The sequence below is a fragment of the Arachis ipaensis genome, chromosome B01, assembly GCF_000816755.2.
Source record: "Arachis ipaensis cultivar K30076 chromosome B01, Araip1.1, whole genome shotgun sequence".
NCBI classification, from domain to species: domain Eukaryota; kingdom Viridiplantae; phylum Streptophyta; class Magnoliopsida; order Fabales; family Fabaceae; genus Arachis; species Arachis ipaensis.
Window position 1 is genome coordinate 17,613,787 of NC_029785.2, and position 16,518 is coordinate 17,630,304.

Below are 16,518 nucleotides of genomic sequence, written 5' to 3' on the forward strand. Positions count from 1 at the left end.
CAAATAAAAAGTTTGCGGATACTTTTATAAAGACGCGTAAACATTTTTTTTTAAAGACACTTATTGGACGTATTAATTAACCAGTTAACAAATTAGAATAAAACTAATTTTTTATACAATTAATTTCTACGTACAAGCCTTTTCACTGTAAAAGTCTTATAAGTTCTCAATATCCCTTATTCCTAAAACGTGCTTCTTATGGCACATATATTTTATGTGCCTCTGTAACAGATTTTTCAATCAATTAACATGCGAATATATAACTTCCTTTTTCAAAAGGATTTTGTTTCCTTTTTCGAATTTCTTCTGCGTTTTCTTGCTTTCTCTCTTCGATTTCTTTCGTGCATTTCTCTCTGTCTTCTCCTTTGCCGTTTACGTAAGTTTCTCTCTCTGTTCTCTTTTTTCGATTTTCTCGTTTTCCATTGTTTCTGAAATCACGCTCTGAAATCATTTTGAAGATAATGGATGATTCAATTTCAGATTGTCAACTGAACCAGAGCAAAGTGGATTTTGAATTTGAATTCAATGAAGTTTCTGAGGTGTATAGTTTAATTCCAGTTAATAATTGAATCTGAATCTAAATTTGAATCCAGATAGTAGTTTATGATTGTGTAGCTGAATAATACGTGGACTTTTCCTGTAAAATTTGTTATTCATTATTCCTTGTTTGAATTGAATCTAATGTACTAGTTCTGATGAATTTTATGCATTTTATATCAGACGTTTGGGTGTAAATCAAGAATATTTTGGTGTATTTTAGAAAAATTTGGGTGTATTTATAGTTTAGGACTTTTCATCTTACTGAGGGTGAATTGTCTTATTCTTTTAGTTGAATTATTTTAATTTCTATTTAATGATGATTAATGAATTTGATTTTTATTATTTTTAATGATGGTTTTATAGTTCTATTTGCATTCTATAGTTTATGCTTGTTTTAATATTGTGTATTTTTTGGTATATTTTGCAGCCCCTCTATGGTATTGATGAGCAGTTTATTCTCCACATACAAGCATTTTTTTCATACAAGTATTTATAAGTCTTCTCCTCTTTTTATTGTTTTGAATCTAATCAAGTGGCTGAGATGTGGTTCAATTCAGAAGAAAAAATGTAGCATTAGAGAAAATATTTTTCTGTACAAAAATGCTATTTGTACACTAAAATCAGCTACTAAAATCAGCCACCAATGTATTTGTGTATAAATACATGTGTGGTTTAATTTATTTTCAATGTATATTTGTATTCCAGTATGTATTTTATACTGGTGGCTGACTTTGGTGGCTAATTTTAGTGTACACGTAGCATAACTTATTTTTGTATTTGCAGCAAATTTGGGTGTAAAACGAAGATATTTGGGTGTAACACGAAAATATTTGGGTGTATTTTAAGGAATTTTGGGTGTATTTTTATTATGATAAGTTCTGCATAATTTAGAACTCTTTCTCTTCCTCCTCCTCATCTTCTACTGCTTTTTTTTTCATCATCATCACCATCTTCTTCTTCTTTTTTTCTTATTCATCTTTTCCTTTTTATTTTACCTTCTCAAGTTTCTTCTTGTTTTACTCTCTTAATAAGAATAAAAACAAAAAATAAAACAAAGAAGAAGAAGAAACACATAATGCTCCAAAATTACTTAGAAAATGATGAACTTACATTCATTTAACTAAAAGAAAGAAATAAGGAAAAGAAGAAGAAAAAAACAACATTAGAGGAAATATTTTTTTGTATAAAAATGCTATTTGTATACTAAAATTAACCACTAAAATCAGCCACCAATGTATTTGTGTATAAATACATGTGTGGTTTAATTTATTTTCAATGTATATTTGTATTCCAGTATGTATTTTACACTGGTGGCTGACTTTGGTGGCTGATTTTAGTGTACACGTAGCATAACTCATTTCTGTATTTGTAGCAAATTTGGGTGTAAAACGAAGATATTTGGGTGTAACACAAAGATATTTGGGTGTATTTTAAGGAGTTTTGGATGCATTTTTATTCTGATAAGTTCTGCATAATTCAGAACTCTTCTTCTTCCTCCTCCGATCCTCATCTTCTGTTGGTTCTTTTTTTCATCTTTATCACCATCTTCTTCTTCTTTTTTTTCTTATTCATCTTTTCCTTTTTGTTTTAACTTCTCAAGTTTCTTCTTATTTTACTCTCTTAACAAGAATAAAAATAAAAAAATCAAGCAAAGAAGAAGAAGAAACACATAATGCTGCAAAATTACTTGGAAGAAAATGAACTTACATTTATTTAACTAAAAGAAAGAAAGAAATAACGAAAAGAAGAAGAAAAAAAATGCAGCTTTAGAGGAAACATTTTTCTGTATAAAAATGCTATTTGTACACTAAAATCAGCCATTAAAATCGTCCACCAATGTATTTGTGTATAAATACATGCGTGGTTTAATTTATTTTTAATGTATATTTGTATTCTAGTATGTATTTTATACTGGTGTCTAACTTTGGTGGTTGATTTTAGTGTACACGTAACATAACTCATTTCTATATTTGCAGTAAATTTGGGTGTAAAACGAAGATATTTAGGTGTGTTGTTATTCTGATAAGTTCTGCATAATTCAGAACTCTTCCTCTTCCTCCTCCTCATCTTTTGCTGGTTCTTCTTCTTCATCTTATTTCATATTCTCATAATTCTTTTTGGGAGAAAAAAATCAAACAAAGAAGAAAAAAATACATAATGTTACAAAATCAAAAGAAGAAGGAGAAGAAACACAACGATGAAGATGAAACACGCAAAGAAAAGGGAGGAGAAACACAAAGAAGAAGGAAAAAAAGATGGAAGAAGAGGAGGAGGAGAAACACAAATAAAAAATAACAGTTGTGATTTTCATTGAGGAAGAAGAAGAAGATTTGTTCATAATGGTGAAGGAGCGCTTTGGAAACGTGATGTGCGTGTTAACACGCTTTTGTGGGTGAGCGTAGCTTTTGTTGGGTTTGTCCCAATTTGTAAGACTTGTAAGTCAAAAAGATTTGTATGTGTAGCATAACTGTTTTTTATAATAATAACAATAAATTCAATTGTTATCAGACCCGATCAAATCGACTAACTTACATGATCCACTGGATTATGTTTTTTTTTTTTTTCACTTCCTGTTCCACAAACGATGCCGTTTTGATCCCTAAACTCTCACACTCCTCCCTCAATGTCACTAGACTGAACCTGGAGCTCTCTCATCCCTATCACTGCTGTCACAGTGTATATGCTCGGGACCGACCAGCCACAGCTCTGTTGTTGCTCGCTCTGCACATTCCGGCGACTCTATAGAAGCGCAACTTGGACCGCATGTGAGAGCAGAATTGAAGGGAGACTGAAAGTCAGTCGCTCCTTGCCAGACTTGTTGCTGCTGTGGGTTACTGAAATCACTGCAACAGGACAAATATTTTCCTCTACGCATCACACTCGGGGCCTCTTATTTCCAACGCTTGAGGAGTTTCCTTGTTCTAAAAAATTGCTTAATACAGATAGATTTATAGACAGATTTAGTCTTTATTACAGAGAAATTTTTGGTTATCGACAGATTTTGTCCCTCTATAAAAGTCTCGTCGAAAATTATTTACCGACAGATTTTTTCCGTCGGTAATTTACCGACATATTTTTACTAGTTATCGACAGATTTTTTCTCGGTAAATTCTTCCCTCTATTTCCCTGGAACGTCAAACTTTCTGACGAATTTTCCGTCGGTAATTAGAGACAGATTTTTTGACGGATTTTCTATCGGTAATTGGAGCCTTGAAAAACCATTTCAAACTCTAAATACAAAATCCGTCAGAAAGGTAAAATAGAATTTTTTTTTAAAAAAATTTTTCATTGCAAAATAAACCTGTTTTCATACAATATAAATATAAATTTAATAAATACAAATTTTTATCTAATTTATATTCAAATATTTTTAATATTTCAAAAAATAAATAAATTCATCGTATTATCAAACTAAAAAAAAAGTATTATAATTCAAAACATAAACAAAGTGTATTGATATATCAACTATAATTCTCAATATATTATTCAACTATACTAAAATTATCAGCTATAATCTTGAGGTCATTCTTATCATCACCATAGTTCTCATCCAAAGAGATTAATGGTGGCGGCGGTGGCGATAGTAGTGAAATAGTACTACTATTTGACGCTCTAACCTACAAAGAACAAAATTTTTATCAATACTGTTATTTCAATTGAATGTAAAGGGCACAAAGTTGAACCTGAAATTTTGTCACTTTCTGGATCTGTCTTCTCTCCAATTAGAAGTACTTTTTTTCTCCAAGAAACCTGCCCAAGTTATCATCAACTATGAGAGAATTGAGGCAGCAAAAAAATTTTATTGATTGATTATCAATTTAAAACAAATGTCCATTTAAAATGCAGAACACTTAATGAGAATATACTCCTAACAGGGATAAAATTATGAATAATAAATGCATCAAGATGCTAATCATTTTAATGAAAATAGTAGACATAATAGCACTTGAATGCAGACCAATAAAACTCATTTCTTAATACTTTTGTTAACCATTCTATGGTGTTAAACAGTTAATGATTTGCTTATAGTGCATAAGAGCTAAATAACATCATATTTTATTATATTATTAACTTGTATTTATAGTTAAGGAAACAAGGAAAAAAGTACTTTGAGCAGTACACAAAAAGCATTAAGATTAATTTTTAAATATTCGTAGTGTAGCTGAATACAGTTATAGCTATGTGCATGATATAATGGAAATGGAATATCAATACACAATTTTTTTAACTTATTAGTTGTATATTGATTCAACCTAAAATTAACACTGTTAACATGCTGTATACTTTTCAAAGGGCATGAGTTTCTTTCCCTTAATACTAGTGTGTGTAATGTGGTGCTTACTCAGTTACTCCAAATTGTTTCACATTTGTTCATATATTTCTCTGTTCTGATTTCCTTATGGAACCTTTTACCAATTCTTTTATGAATGTTGGATGTGTTGTGCTAACTCGTTGAACTAGTTTTTGGAGTTAGCCTCCATGGTTTGGGGTGAAATAAAATAGGCTAGATGTTGGTTATTTGCTATCTAGTCCACAAATGGTCCTAACTTTCATTTTACTAAAACTCCTATTTTTAAAAATAGATCAATTTTATCATGACAAAAATTTGGCTGCTGCTATATGAAGACTAATGTAGAAATTAGAAATTACAAGTCATGTCATGTCATGCTCTTCATTGTTGTCTTTTGTCTTTCTCTTTTGAATAAATTCTTATCTAGGTTCATTGACAAATCATGCCAGTTTGTAGCATATAGTTATTATGTAGCTTCTCAATTAAAAATTGGAATTTGCAAATGCATCTTATTAGAGTTTTTTATACCATTTTTTACAAAAAATATACACAAACACACTTTATTTTCTCAAGACCCAAAAAAAGAAAATTATTTTATTTTCTGTGGTGCATTTCCAGATTTTATGAATTAAGCCAAAGATGAATCGCTCCTTAATTCATATTACAGAGATTATTGTAAGTCAAAATACTTCACCTCAAATAAAATAAATTCGTAAAACATGAGCATTGTAACTGCCGGAGATATTGATAAAAACTTACTGCAAAGCAAGCAAACTTTCGTGTCCTTTTGTCAGGATCAAAGCACCTATCGATCAGGAGGCCAACAATTTGGTGCATTGCCTAGAAATTCCAATTCAATATATTATTTGGAAAAGTACTATTCTTATGATAACAAATTCAGAAATTTGTGTTGATCAAACAGAATAATATTACTTTCTTTGTTTGAATAGAAAACAAGTTTTTTCTCTTGTGTCCATTATGACTACAGAAAAACCAATACTATATTACTTATTATTCATGATACTTACAGATGAACTGAAAAAATAGGCGCTATGAAGACACATATTTCCAAGAGCACAACAAGCTTTGGCACGGAAATTGGGATGTCCATGTGAAAGAAAATCTTTTAAGAACTCCAAAACAGAAGTGTTTTGTCGATTTTTAGCAAATCGATGGTGGTTCAATTCTAATGGTTTGGGAGCGAAACCTATCCTTCTTTTGTGGGTACCAGTTTTATTTGCATCAAAATCTATGCCTTTGACAATGAAGAAGAAAAAAGAACCAAGCTTTGCAGAAATTCAAAATGAACAATAGAACTTAAATGGCTTGAATAAAAAGGGAAATCAAATTACAAAAAGAAAAAGTGTTTGAAAAAATAAAGGCAAAGGCTATGGTATGGATTGAAGGGAATATCTAGAGGTGTGGATGCCATGTGCATGCATCCGTTGGACGACACTTGTGGTGTTAGATAGATTTGGGCAATCAGTGCTCCTGACACAAGATGGAAAGAGAGAGGCTTTTCAGATGTGGGTCATAAAGGGGTGCAGAGAATTAGTTGCTAAGTATCATTGGTAATGGAAGGATAATGTTAAACAATTTTTTGGGAGAACATAGTTGGTGGGGCAATGAAATTTTTCGACAGTGTTGGGCTATGCAAGTTAGGCCTTATTGTTGAGTGAATGATTGTTTTGTGTTGGCCTTTGTTTAAATGAGAGAGTAGCCCAAGTGAAAGTTATTATGCGGATCCAATACCAAAGAACAATTTAAGATGCGTAAGAGTCATGGTGATGAAAACCGTAGAACCGGGCGGTTCGGCCGGACCGGTAACTAGCCAGTTCGGATAAAACGATGCCGGTTTTTAATTTGTTAAAAAAAAAAAGAAACAGATCCAAGTCATTCCCAACCCCCCCTTGTGACCCAAACTCCCCTTCCCCCAATCATTCATTCATTCATGTACTGGAGAATGCAGAATCAAAGAATCCGTAGCCGCCTAGCCCTTCCATCGTCGCCGCCTAACCCAGGTCGTCAGCGCCGCCGCCAGTCGCAAGTCCTTAGCACCGCCGCTTCTTCTTCCATCGTCGCCGCCTAACCCAGCTTCTCCAGCGTCACCGCCTAACCCAGTAACTCGGCAAATCCTCTTCGGCTCTTCATCTACGCTGGTTTCTCGGCACGGACCCAGCTTAGTGGCTTCTCGTCTTCATCTTCACAGAGGGTTTGGTCTTCTTCTTAAATTTTTGTTCCATTTTTTTCAAGTCTGCTTCGGTCTTGCTTTGCATGTTGGTTCTGAAGTTTGGTTCTTCAATTCTTCTTCTTTGGTCTTCGGTCTCGGTTTGAAGTTTGATTCTGTCTTGTATTTGCCAATTTGGATGTATGGTTCTAAGGGTGTTCAAAATCGATCTGGACCGAACAAAATCGATCAACCGAATAAAAAAAACTAAGAACCGAATAAACCGAAAACCGAAAAACCAAAAAATTCATGTTTTGCTATTTTTTATGTGGTTCGGTTCGGTTTTCGGTTCTGACACTAAAAACCCTAACCGAACCGATAACTAAAGAAACCCTAAAAAATCCTTTAGTTAACCCAACCCATTAGGCAGCCCATTACCCCACGGCCCACCTTTCCACCCCCATCAGACAACCTAGCTTCCCCATTGCCCCACCCCCACGTCCCCACGCAGCCAAAACTCTCAAAGAAATCCCATTACCCTAACCCTCCCAGCAGCACCTCCCAGCCCCGCCGAACAGTGTCTCCCAGCCCCTCCCAGCAGCCCCTAACTCTTCTTGCCCCTTTGCCTCCAATCCTCTCAACTCTCAGCGCCTTTTGCTCTCGCTCTCTCTTCCTCGTTCTCCCTTTGCTCCGCGCCTCCGTCATTGCTGTCGGCCTGCCTCTGGACAGCACCAAGAATGGAGCCTAAGTCAGGTTGGTTCTTCTACTTCCTCCCCATCGGTGGCTGCAAGCAGTGGTTTCAATTTTCCCCTTCTCCTTTATCTTTGTTCTGTTGTTGCTTTCTAAACTCATTGCATCTTCCATTTATTTTTTCGTGGTTCTTTTTTTTTCAATAAAATTTGGCATTGGTTGATCTAGGTTTAACTGTCTAATTTTGAGAATTTGTTGCATAGCGTATAGCCTCACTGTTTCCTTTCTAACTTCGATGCTTAGTTTGCTTTCGATTGTTTTCTTGTTGATGTTTGCACATGATTTCTTACAACTGTAAGATAATTTTGGTGATTTTTGGTTAATATCTATTTATTTGTTTTAGAGTTGGTCCAATGGAGGATAGCTAAAAAATTGAGGAGCAGGTGCAGGAAGAAGTGATTTCAGACAATGGAACTGAAAAGAAGCAGGAAACTCGTGATGAGATGCTTTCGCAGCACAGGTGATGTTTTAGGCTTGTCATTTTAGTGAATCTATTTGGTTCTGCATGTTCATGTAGTAAGATCTATTTGTCATGGAATCTATCGTATTTAGTAGAAATTGTTGTAGTTCATTTCTGTTGCTAAGCAAGAGAGAAGAGTTTATGGTGAATTCGTGGTGTTTAGACAGCACTGTAGCTTAAATAACCTAGTTAATGATATAAGGGACACTATATATAAGAAGAGTATCCAGGATAATGTTTCAGTAGATTAACCTGTTGAACTTGAAAGTAATCATGGAATACAAACTTCACTTGTAAAGTATTCATTTTGTTGATCAAATGTATTTCAGATGGGCTTCCTAATTATTGATTAGAAGTAATATCAATGTATCTTGTAATTGGTATGTGTCGGCTTTCCCTCACAACATAGATATAGGCATATTGTCTCCTAGTAAATGTATGGGCAAGGCTGTTTCTTTTTCAAAACCTTAGCAAATTTCTTGACACTCAAATGAAAGGTTTCTATAACTATACTTAAGGCATGATTCATGGACTTCAGAGTTCATTGCGATTGGTGGCTGCTGCTATTTTTTGCTTTTAACTTGTTATTGATTCAATGATTTATTGTTATTCTATTTTTGGTTTTGATTCACTGTTAGTGTTGATATTTAATGTTGTATCTGTGATATTTTTGCAGTTTGATCATAGTATGAGGGATAACATTAGTGAAACTGAAGGTGGAATTGGTGGATATGTAATATTGTAATCATTTTTTCATTAATCTAGCTTTTTAATTATAAATATTATTTGTTATGATTGTTCCTTGTTTTATAGAAGTTGCATCTACTCTTGATCCTAAAGTTTTTTTTATGTTTTAAGTTTTATACGATTCTTCCTCTTTTAATTTTGTATCACTATGTGCTCATATTGTTCATTATTTTTGTTTGAATTAATTAAAAAACCCGAACAAACCGAACCGAACCAAACCGATTTTAATTGGTTTGGTTTGGTTCGGATGATCTTGATAAAAAATCGAACCAAACCGAACCGCCGTTTTAATAAACGATCGGATTGGATGGCTTTTTCTTAAATAACCGAACTAAACCGCACCGCGAACACCCCTATATGGTTCTGAATGCTCTGTTACTCTGTGAAAATTTGTGTGCATGGTTGCTAATGGTGGAAACTTACTCTGTTAGGCAGAATTTACTCTGTATGGTTGCTAATGGTAGAAACTTAGCTAATGGTGGAAATTTGTATATTGTTGAAGGCTTTAGGCAGAATTTGAATGTGTTTGAAGTACTTGGATTATTGAGTTTGAATGTCTCTGAAGTCTGAAGTAGTGATTTGTGATTTTGAATATCTCTGATTACTTGATTATTGATTTGTGTTTTGAATCTGAAATTTGTGATAAATGATAACTGATTTGTTCTGCTGCTGTTGCCGTTTTTTTCTCATTAAACTCATAAGCATTGAACTGTCCTGTTTTCCCTCAAATTAATTTTGGTTCATGTGATTTAATTGGTGTTTAGGGTACAAAGTGAGAAGCTATTTTTAGTTGGATTTGTAAGGTGATTTTTGGTTGACTTCTTATTTAATTCGGTAATAGTGTTTATGATTGGGTTTATCTGGTTTTCATTCTTTTTGAATTTGGTAATAGTGTGATTACTTTTTGCTGTTTTGTAGTGTTTGTTGCTGAATGATGGTTGCTTTTTCTTGCATCTGTTTAGTAATATTTATTGAAATTTTGTACATTTTCAATGCATATTTGGATATTTTCATTGCTAAACTCTTCAACTATGGATTGTATTATATGCTACTAGATTTGAGCTCATCAAAGTTCCCTGAATTTAACTTTTCCTTTGGAGGCACATATTCAATTACCAGTGGAATCATAAACAATCCTGTTTCTCTTGGTAAACATGCATCTGCCTCTAGCTAATTCAATATAAATAGTGAATTTATTTATTTTCTTAATTCTTTACAAATTCTTTTGTAATATAAGTTATTTGTACATATGATAGTAAAATAAAAAATAACATTGGTTACAATTGTTTATTGAAAATATGCAAACTTAAGTCATGAAAGTTGTTTGTATAATGTGAGATCTTAATGAATACGTAGATGGTAACAGTCAACTTGGAAGATGTATTGTACACACGGAATGACGATGGTGTTAATTACGGCGATGTTGCTTCTCTCACCGACGATGACATATTAAGAAAGGTATTTCGAACGGAAGAAGATGCATATGATTTCTATCAGAAGTTTGGGAGGTTTCATGGTTTTGGAATTTGTAAGGGGGATATGTTTAAGGATGGAGGTGGGAACCTAATTAGGCGAAGATTTTTTTGCAATAGAGAAGGGCTCAGACATAGAAAACATTACAATCGGGTGGATAGGAGGAGGCCTCACAAGCCGGAGACAAGGACAAACTGTGAGGCGAGGATGTGCATATACCTTGACAGGAGCAATAACATCTGGAGGGTGAAGAAGGTTATCACGAAGCACAACCATGCGCTCACACATCCTGGCATGGTCCACCTAATTCCAAATTTTCGGTCCATGACAGAAGCGGAAAAAGCTCAAATAGATGGGATGCAAGGGTGTGGAATCTCGACCTCGAAGACGATGCAGTACCTGGCCGGCATGGCCGGTGGGTATTCTCTAGTTGGTTTCCTGAAGAAGGATGCCTATGACTACGTCGACAGGAGTAGGCGTGCTAGAATCGCCGATGGGGATGCGAACTCGGCTATAATGTACCTGGAGGGAAAAGTTGATGCTAACCTGATGTCTATGGCACGGTATAATGATACCGTGGATGACATGCTAGCGAATTTACTCTGGGCAGACGGTGGTAGCAGGCTTGACTACCAGTACTTTGGCGATGTTCTTGCATTCGACTCAACATATAAGAAGAACAAGTATGACAGGCCGCTGGTTATTTTTTCTGGTAGTAACCACAAGCAAACTTGTATATTTGGGTTTGGGTTGGTGTTAGATGAGAGCATCGCATCATATACATGGCTGTTGGAGAATTTTTTGGAGGTCATGTGCAACAAGGTGCCATCGGTTGTTGTGACTGATGAAGATGATTTAATCCGGGAGGCTGTTCGAAAAGTTTTTCCGGATGCAACCCATCGGCTTTGTGCATAACACATTGAGAAGAATGTTACATCTAACGTCAAGAACGTGGCTTTACGGCAGCTATTCAACAGGTGGCTGTATGCAGACATGGGGGTTGATGAGTTTGAGACCGAGTGGGCCGGAGCATCGGCAAAGTATGGATTGAATGACACCTTGTGGGGGAACCAGGTGTACGGGAAGAGGGAGATGTGGGCAAACACATACTTGCGGGATATGTTTTGTGCCGGGTTCCGGACAACATCGCGGTGTGAGGGCATTAACAGCGTGGTGAAGAAGTTTCTTCAATCAAAGCACACAATGCTGGAACTTGTCCAAAACCTTGAGCTTCTTCTTCGGGAGTTTAGGAATAACGAGTTACTATCTCAATTCAGGTCGATTTATGGTGACCCCGTGTTGACGACCTCATTGGACTCCTTGGAACGGTTTGCCACTAGAGTGTATACCCGAACAGTTTTCAATGACGTGAAGAAGGAACTCGAAGCTGTTGCTTCTGTTAACTTTGTGGGGGTTCGGCGGTCGCTTACCACCAAAGTGTACACAGTAGATGAATTCGGGCATCCCGGCCGGCCTATTGTGGTCTTATGTCACAAGAATATGGGAAGGTTGTAGTGTGACTGTTACTTCTGGGACACACACGGGTACCCATGTAAGCATATGTTCTTCGTCATGAAGCACGAGCATGTGATGGAGGTCCCGAAGCGTTTAGTGTTGAAGCGATGGACGAAAGATGCAAAACATGTTGGCGAGTATGTTGAAAAAAAATATGATGATGGTGACTGGGAGTTTTTACTTCGTCATGGGGCATTGTATTCCGCGTCTCATTGGTTATTTTTTCTTAGGGCACAACAATTCGGTCTATTCACGGAGGTGATGAAGGGGCTACAGGAGCTACGTGCTAAACTGGAGGAGATGTTCTCCAAAAAGGGTGACGGTAAGGGTGACGTCACGGCCGCCGAACTCCGTGATCCTGATGTTGTGCGAACCAAGGGTGCACCTAGGGTGCGCAAACAAAACCAGAACAGGAGGAAGTGTGCGGCATGTAAGTTGCCGGGTCATACCAAACGAACATGTCCTGTACGCAGCACAAAAAATAAGGTAAAAAGGGCACGTACCATGCGGATGGATGCTGGCGATGTTCACGTTGGTGCCGCATGTACCGGCGGGCACACCACAAAGGTTAAACTAGTATTATTGGATATATGTTAGTTACAGTTTATGTTTAGACTATGGTTATTGTATATGTGGTTGTCTTATGCTAGTTAATATATTTCTAGAGGTCCTTGGGTGGTTATAAATTATGTTGGTGCTATTGCATGCAGGTGACTGAGTATGAGGTAACTGGGTCAAATGAAGAGGTTGGACATCCAAGTCATTCTTGTCATCCTCATCCCATGCACGATCTCAACTTCGAGACGAGTGGAGGAGGCCGAACTCGGTTCATACGGTTCAGGCTTGAGGGAGGGCACTGTCGGCGGTCTTGATGTGGAGGATGCCAAGACAAGCAAGGTATGCTTTATGTGTCTTATTTTCTCAATCCGCAAATGGTGGTTGTGTAAAACTGTGTAGTTCCTTTCTCATTCACATCCTTCTGTGATATATGCCACAGCTGATGGACATGGTGGCATCTCTTGCAAAGGCCTTATGACTAGGGAAATTGAAGTGAGTTGCCCTTTATGTGTACCATATAGTTTGCAGGCGGAATTAATGTTTCGGTAGTTAAAACACTGGTTGCAACAGGCTGTGTATGCATTTTTTTTTGTGTGCATGTACTTGCTGAATATTAACTGTAGTTATCGACTGAATTAGACCTCAACATAACATAGGTGTCGTTAAATGTTACTTATTGGCTGTGATGCATTTGAGTGAGTTTAATTGTCGTGTACTGGTTTGGGAACATTGAAAGTTGTTGCTTTATGAATTTTTTTACAACTGAATAGAAGTCTACTGGAATCCAACTATTGAGTCACTGTTGTTGAATGCCAAGCTAAACTGAGCATACCATCCCTACTGTTTAAGTTTTTCCTCTTTTTGTATAGGGTTGTATGATGTGTGTCTATTAGTCATCATGATAAGATTTGGTTTCATGTTAATTTCTAACAATAAGTGGAATTTGCATTTGAAGCGTTTGATTCTCCTACTTAATCTGATGCCACTATTATTTTAGTGAGCATTTGTTGGCACTGTGGATTTTCCAATCGGGTTCCCTCTATATCTGCGCTATGCAACATCTTAGTTGGCATTATTTAGCACCTAAGGGGGGGTGAAACAAGATATTGATCTTGACCACAAGTGCTTGGGGATTCTGCTTCAAAAGGTTAATGATGGAGCATATGTCAGTGATAAAATAGATTTGATGTATAACAAAGCAAACATCGAAGGTACTACAAAATTGCTAAGGTTGGTCAAAGCAATGGGTCTGGTAAATCATGCGTTCTTTTTGGATGTGTTTATTTTCCCATTACCTCTTGTTTCTTAGCCTATTTTCTTTTCAAGTGTAAATGTCATCATTGATATTTAGAAAATTGGAAACTCTAAGTTGGTTCCAACTATGAAATGCCTCCAAATTTTCGTCGCTTTCATTTTATATTTGAATCGGAGTTGCCTTAAACTGCAGAATTTAAAGGCAGCATTTGGTTCATCAGCATGCATAATAGGCGACAGAAATGGGTTTAATTTACAATTTTTATATCCAGAAAAGTGGCAACTCTAACTAACATTGATGATTACGATTCCTACAATGCAATTCAAACAAACTTTCTGTATTCATGACCATCACAACACAGCAATGAATTTTATAAATATTTGACAAAAAGAGACACCAACTTTGACATCGAAATATCCATGTATATGAACACCCCCCCTCCCCAAATAAACGGTAAAATTTGTCAGTCTTTAACATCGGGGACTCCTTCGCCACATCTTTGAAACCTGGCTTCACCTTCAGCTAAACAAGGTGAACGTGTCAATTTACGCAAGTGCTCGTTTTTCCTTCCTTTCATAAGAGCTATTCTTCGTTGAATTAAAGACCAAACTTGCTGCATAAGCACCCAGCTAGGCCAGAATTACAAGTGAAAACACCCATTGTTCTCGTCTATGAACCTTGAATTAGTGGCATTAGCCATAACATGAGTCTCCAATAGGGGTGAGTTCAGGCCCAACGAAGACTACTTGTGAAGCTATCTAGTTTGTTGTGACGACAGCCAGAAAACTACAGCAGAAGTACATAAACAAAATTATTAGCTGTGTCTGAATCACAGACAAGTTTGTTCTGTTTTGCCAAGAAAAGTCGTACATATTGTCATATGTTCAGCAATCTAAGCGACATGGACAATTCAATTCATCAAATTAAAAATAGGGTTTGCTACTTTCCATGCTACATCGATTTTTACCTCATCCGCTATCATTTGGAGGCTCCTAAGGAACTTTGCTAAGTGCACTTTGCCTCCCGGGAATCTCCCACTTTCCGAGAAGAACAAAGTCCTATATAGAGCAGTGGCACAATCCACTATCATTACATCTTACGTATTCAACCAGCCTTGAAATGTAAGGATCACACTCAAGACTTTGCAACCCAGGCAAAGACACAAAGACCATGCACCTTCGAGTCAACGACAAGTTAAAACAATAAATAGGACATGCTCGCCTCTTACTGGAATTTTAGGGAGCCTTCCAAGTCAAAAATTGTTGTCTGTCCCAAATTCTCCATCATGTGAAATGGGGAATCCATGATGGACGACATTGGTTTTGTTCCACAACTCCAAACGTGCTTGTGAAACCTCAATCCTGGCCAAAATGGCATCTGTCTCCATCAGTATTATTTAACTATTCTTGCTCAGTGCTCAGAAATCAAAGTCCTTAAATAAAATCAATAAACAGACATGGTCTAACTAAAAATAGAAAATGAATTACACAGATGATATGTGGGTATTCAAATCATAGTCGTAAAGCAATGTCAAATGAACTGGCTAGAATAAATTTTTCCATGGACCATGGTAGATATTACGTGGGTCAACTAAGGCTGGAAAAAATATTACTGACAAACGTAACAGGAAGTGAATTGAAACTGAAAATTATTATACTCATGCCAGTACCTGTTACAGTTTTTGACACATGAATGCAGAGAGTGAAATCAAGCATCCAAAAGTTCCAGAGAACAAGAAAATAAAGATCACTCCACATTTGTAGCAAATACTCTTTTAGGAAAATAGAATCAAGGATCTATGTAGCATCTTGTACTATGTTGTCATTCTATTAAAAACTTTTACCTTCTAAGGAACACGGACACGGATTTCGCGATGATGGAGGAGGAGGTAATCAGGTGCTACATCCACAAATCTGGAGATGATCCTCTATGTCTTATTAAGCAGTTTCGTCTCTCTGTTTGAGCTTTTTCTTGCTGATTAATTGATTGGAACTAAAAAAAAAACGATTTATTTATTAAAAAAATATATAAGCACACACAAATATTTACCTCCTCTGTTATTTTGTTGTGAATGTGGTTTGTTACTAAGATCGCTCAGGTTCTGCCATTTGGGACTCCGGTTTGTGGAGACTAACTATTTTTTTCAGGTATTTATTTCCTCTTAAAATGTTATTTTATTTCCTAATCTTTTATGAATTTTCGGCAAAATGCAAGAGTCCTAATAGTTCATTGAACCTTGGTCGAACCATTGACGGAGTGAACCAGTCACTTTACCAGTTCATTGACCTGTTCATTTCTCGTAGCCTTGATCAAAACAATTTTATGCCTCAGGCAGAGTTTTTAACGGCATAAATACGACGAGCAATGTCCAGTTGTACACCAAAGAAGTTATTTAGTGACTTAATATGGTGATTACATGAATCATGGCTACGGCGTTGTTTTAGAACCTCGGGAACAAATACAATTTTCAGTTCATCAACTGTTTTAAAAGGTGGCCAATAGAAAAAGCTTACTTGGATACAACGAGACTTTGCTCCAAGAAATCCACAACATCTACCTGCATCGCAGAGGCAGTAAACCTTGGCGCCTCCAAACCATTCGAAATTATAGTCATCTGCCATTTCGGCACCAAAAGGAATATCATGTTTCGCAGCTACTCCAACAGTTATTTTGCCCAAAACATTCCATTATCCCGTCTCACAGTTTGGTTGAATGCAAACTTAAAAGAAGTAACTTGACGTTGAACCCTGGGGAATGGAAAA

At 36.3% G+C, this 16,518-nt stretch overlaps 2 protein-coding genes and 1 long non-coding RNA gene across 3 annotated transcripts; all 3 read left to right on the forward strand.

The window, feature by feature from the left end:
• On the forward strand, positions 7,476-8,975 carry LOC110268660. Its single transcript, XR_002356949.1, has 3 exons — positions 7,476-7,751; positions 8,092-8,208; positions 8,885-8,975. It is a non-coding gene; the product is annotated as an uncharacterized LOC110268660 (long non-coding RNA).
• LOC107647503 (protein FAR1-RELATED SEQUENCE 5-like) lies at positions 10,312-11,343 on the forward strand. The gene has a single exon (XM_016351576.1). The coding sequence runs from the start codon at positions 10,312-10,314 to the stop codon at positions 11,341-11,343; it is 1,032 nt and encodes a 343-aa protein (XP_016207062.1).
• On the forward strand, positions 11,422-11,943 carry LOC107647511 (protein FAR-RED IMPAIRED RESPONSE 1-like). Its single transcript, XM_016351586.1, has one exon. It carries the CDS (start codon positions 11,422-11,424, stop codon positions 11,941-11,943), a length of 522 nt encoding a protein of 173 aa, XP_016207072.1.

What these genes read in the sequence shown, in the direction of transcription:
- LOC107647503 (XM_016351576.1), top strand. Translation starts at nt 10,312, where the DNA reads ATGGTAACAGTCAACTTGGAAGATGTATTGTACACACGGAATGACGAT.
- LOC107647511 (XM_016351586.1), top strand. Translation starts at nt 11,422, where the DNA reads ATGGGGGTTGATGAGTTTGAGACCGAGTGGGCCGGAGCATCGGCAAAG.